The sequence below is a fragment of the Bison bison genome, unplaced genomic scaffold (genome assembly GCF_000754665.1).
Source record: "Bison bison bison isolate TAMUID 2011002044 unplaced genomic scaffold, Bison_UMD1.0 scf7180017864193, whole genome shotgun sequence".
NCBI classification, from domain to species: domain Eukaryota; kingdom Metazoa; phylum Chordata; class Mammalia; order Artiodactyla; family Bovidae; genus Bison; species Bison bison.
The window spans coordinates 381,919-383,864 of record NW_011494765.1 but is presented as its reverse complement, the minus strand read 5'-3'; the positions used below and the strand labels follow the sequence as shown (position 1 = coordinate 383,864).

The 1,946-nt window shown below is 41.3% G+C and overlaps 1 protein-coding gene across 1 annotated transcript in view; it reads right to left on the bottom strand.

Moving 5' to 3' along the window:
- Window positions 1-745, bottom strand: part of LOC104991574 (olfactory receptor 1G1-like) — a 7,795-nt gene extending 7,050 nt beyond the window's left edge. Inside the window, exon 1 of the mRNA XM_010844113.1 lies at window positions 732-745. Coding sequence (XP_010842415.1) covers window positions 732-745 — 14 coding nt within the window. The remainder of the gene's footprint in view (window positions 1-731) is intronic.
- Between the last annotated feature and the right edge of the window lie 1,201 nt (window positions 746-1,946).

The following is a 1,946-nucleotide window of genomic DNA, read 5'->3' as shown; positions in this document are numbered from 1 at the left end:
CATGGGGTCACTAGGAGTAGGACATGACTGAGTGACTTCACTTTCACTTTTCACTTTCATGCATTGGAGAAGGAACTGGCAACCCACTCCAGTGTTCTGCCTGGAGAATCCCAGGGACAGGGGAGCCTGGTGGGCTGCCTTCTTAGGGTCACACAGAGTTGGACATGACTGAAGTGACTTAGCATAGCATAGCATACCATATTCTCTTAAGAATGTTAATAAAACTAATGCCTATTCCCCCATCACTTTGCTTAAAGAGTATACGGGTCAGTACTTTATTTCGGAGGAGGCAATGGCAACCCACTCCAGCACTCTTGCCTGGAAAATCCCATAGGCAGAGGAGCCGGGTGGGCTGCAGTCCATGGGGTCACTAAGAGTTGGACATGACTGAGCGATTTCACTTTCACTTTTCACTTTCATGCATTGGAGAAGGAAATGGCAACCCACTCCAGTGTTCTTGCCTGGAGAATCCCAGGGACAGAGGAGCCTGGTGGGCTGCCATCTATGGGGTTGCACATAGTCGGACACAACTGAAGAGACTTAGCAGCAGCAGCAATACTTTATTTACTTAATGTTCCAGGATAGTTTTTTTAAATTTATGCTTATTTTGAATTAAAAATTTTTAATACAATTTTAAAGGTTACTTTCCATTTACCGTTGCTACAAATATTGGTATATTTTCAGTCCTGTACTAGTCATCCTGGAGCCTACTTACACCCAAGAGTTTGTACCTCTCATTCCCCATCCTCCACACTGCCTCTCTCTCCCCTTTCCATGGCTAACCACTAGCTTGTTCTCTGTGTCTGTGATTTGGCTTCCTTTTTGTTTCACACACTGGATTGTTGCACTATTTAAGATTCTGCTTATAAGTCATATCATACAGTCTTTGTCTTTCTCTGTCTGACATTCTCTTAGCATACTTCCCAAGAAATTACTGGGAACCAATCCCCTATGTATCACTTCCCAGATTCAGAAGTAGGACATTGCCAGCTTGTCTGAAATTCCTTTTGTGTTAGCAGGTTCGTCATCACTCTTCCTTCCTTTGTGAAGGAAAATGATTCCTGTTATCTTTCTAACACTTGATTTTAGTCTTGCCTCTTTTTGAACTTTATATAAATGCCCTCATGCACTATGTATTCTCTTTTCTGGCTCTTTCGTTCAGTTGTTTCTCTGTGAGATCATCTAGACAGCTCTAGGTGGTGGGTGTTTGTTCACTTCCATTGCTGTGAGTTGCTACATTGTATAATACCACACATTAGTCATGCAAACTATTTTTGAAAGAATAGTTTTTTTGGTTATTTGGAACAGTACTGTTTTCATCATTCCTATATATGTTTCTTTGTATACACATGCATTTCCTTCTCTTTCATACATACCCAGGAGAGGAATTTCATGGTTTTAGGATATCTCCATCTTTAATTTTGCTATGCAATATCAAATTGTCTTCCAAATAGATTGTACCACTTTACACTTCCATCAGCAATAAGTGAGGTTGTGGTGGCAGCTCATTATTGATAACACTTGGTGGTGTTGGTTTCTTTCATTGTAGTCACTTGGTGTGTGTGTGTGTTGGGGGGCATCTCCCGATGGCTTGACTTTATCTTTTGGTAATTAATAATGAGATTGGACACCTGATATACTTATTAGTGTTTGTATTGCTTAGTTTTGCAACTGTTTATCTAGATTTTTGTTCATTTTTCTTTTTTAGTTAACTTTTAAAATTCTAATTTATTTATTCAGTTCAGTCTGTTCAGTCGTTCAGTTGTGTCCAACTCTTTGGGACCCCATGAATCACAGCATGCCAGGCCTCCCTGTTCATCACCAACTGCTGGAGTTCACTCAAACTCATGTCCATCAAGTCGGTGATGCCATCCAGCCATCACATCCTCTGTTGTCCCCTTCTCCTCCGGCCCCCAATCCCTCCCAGCATCAGTCTTTTCCCATGA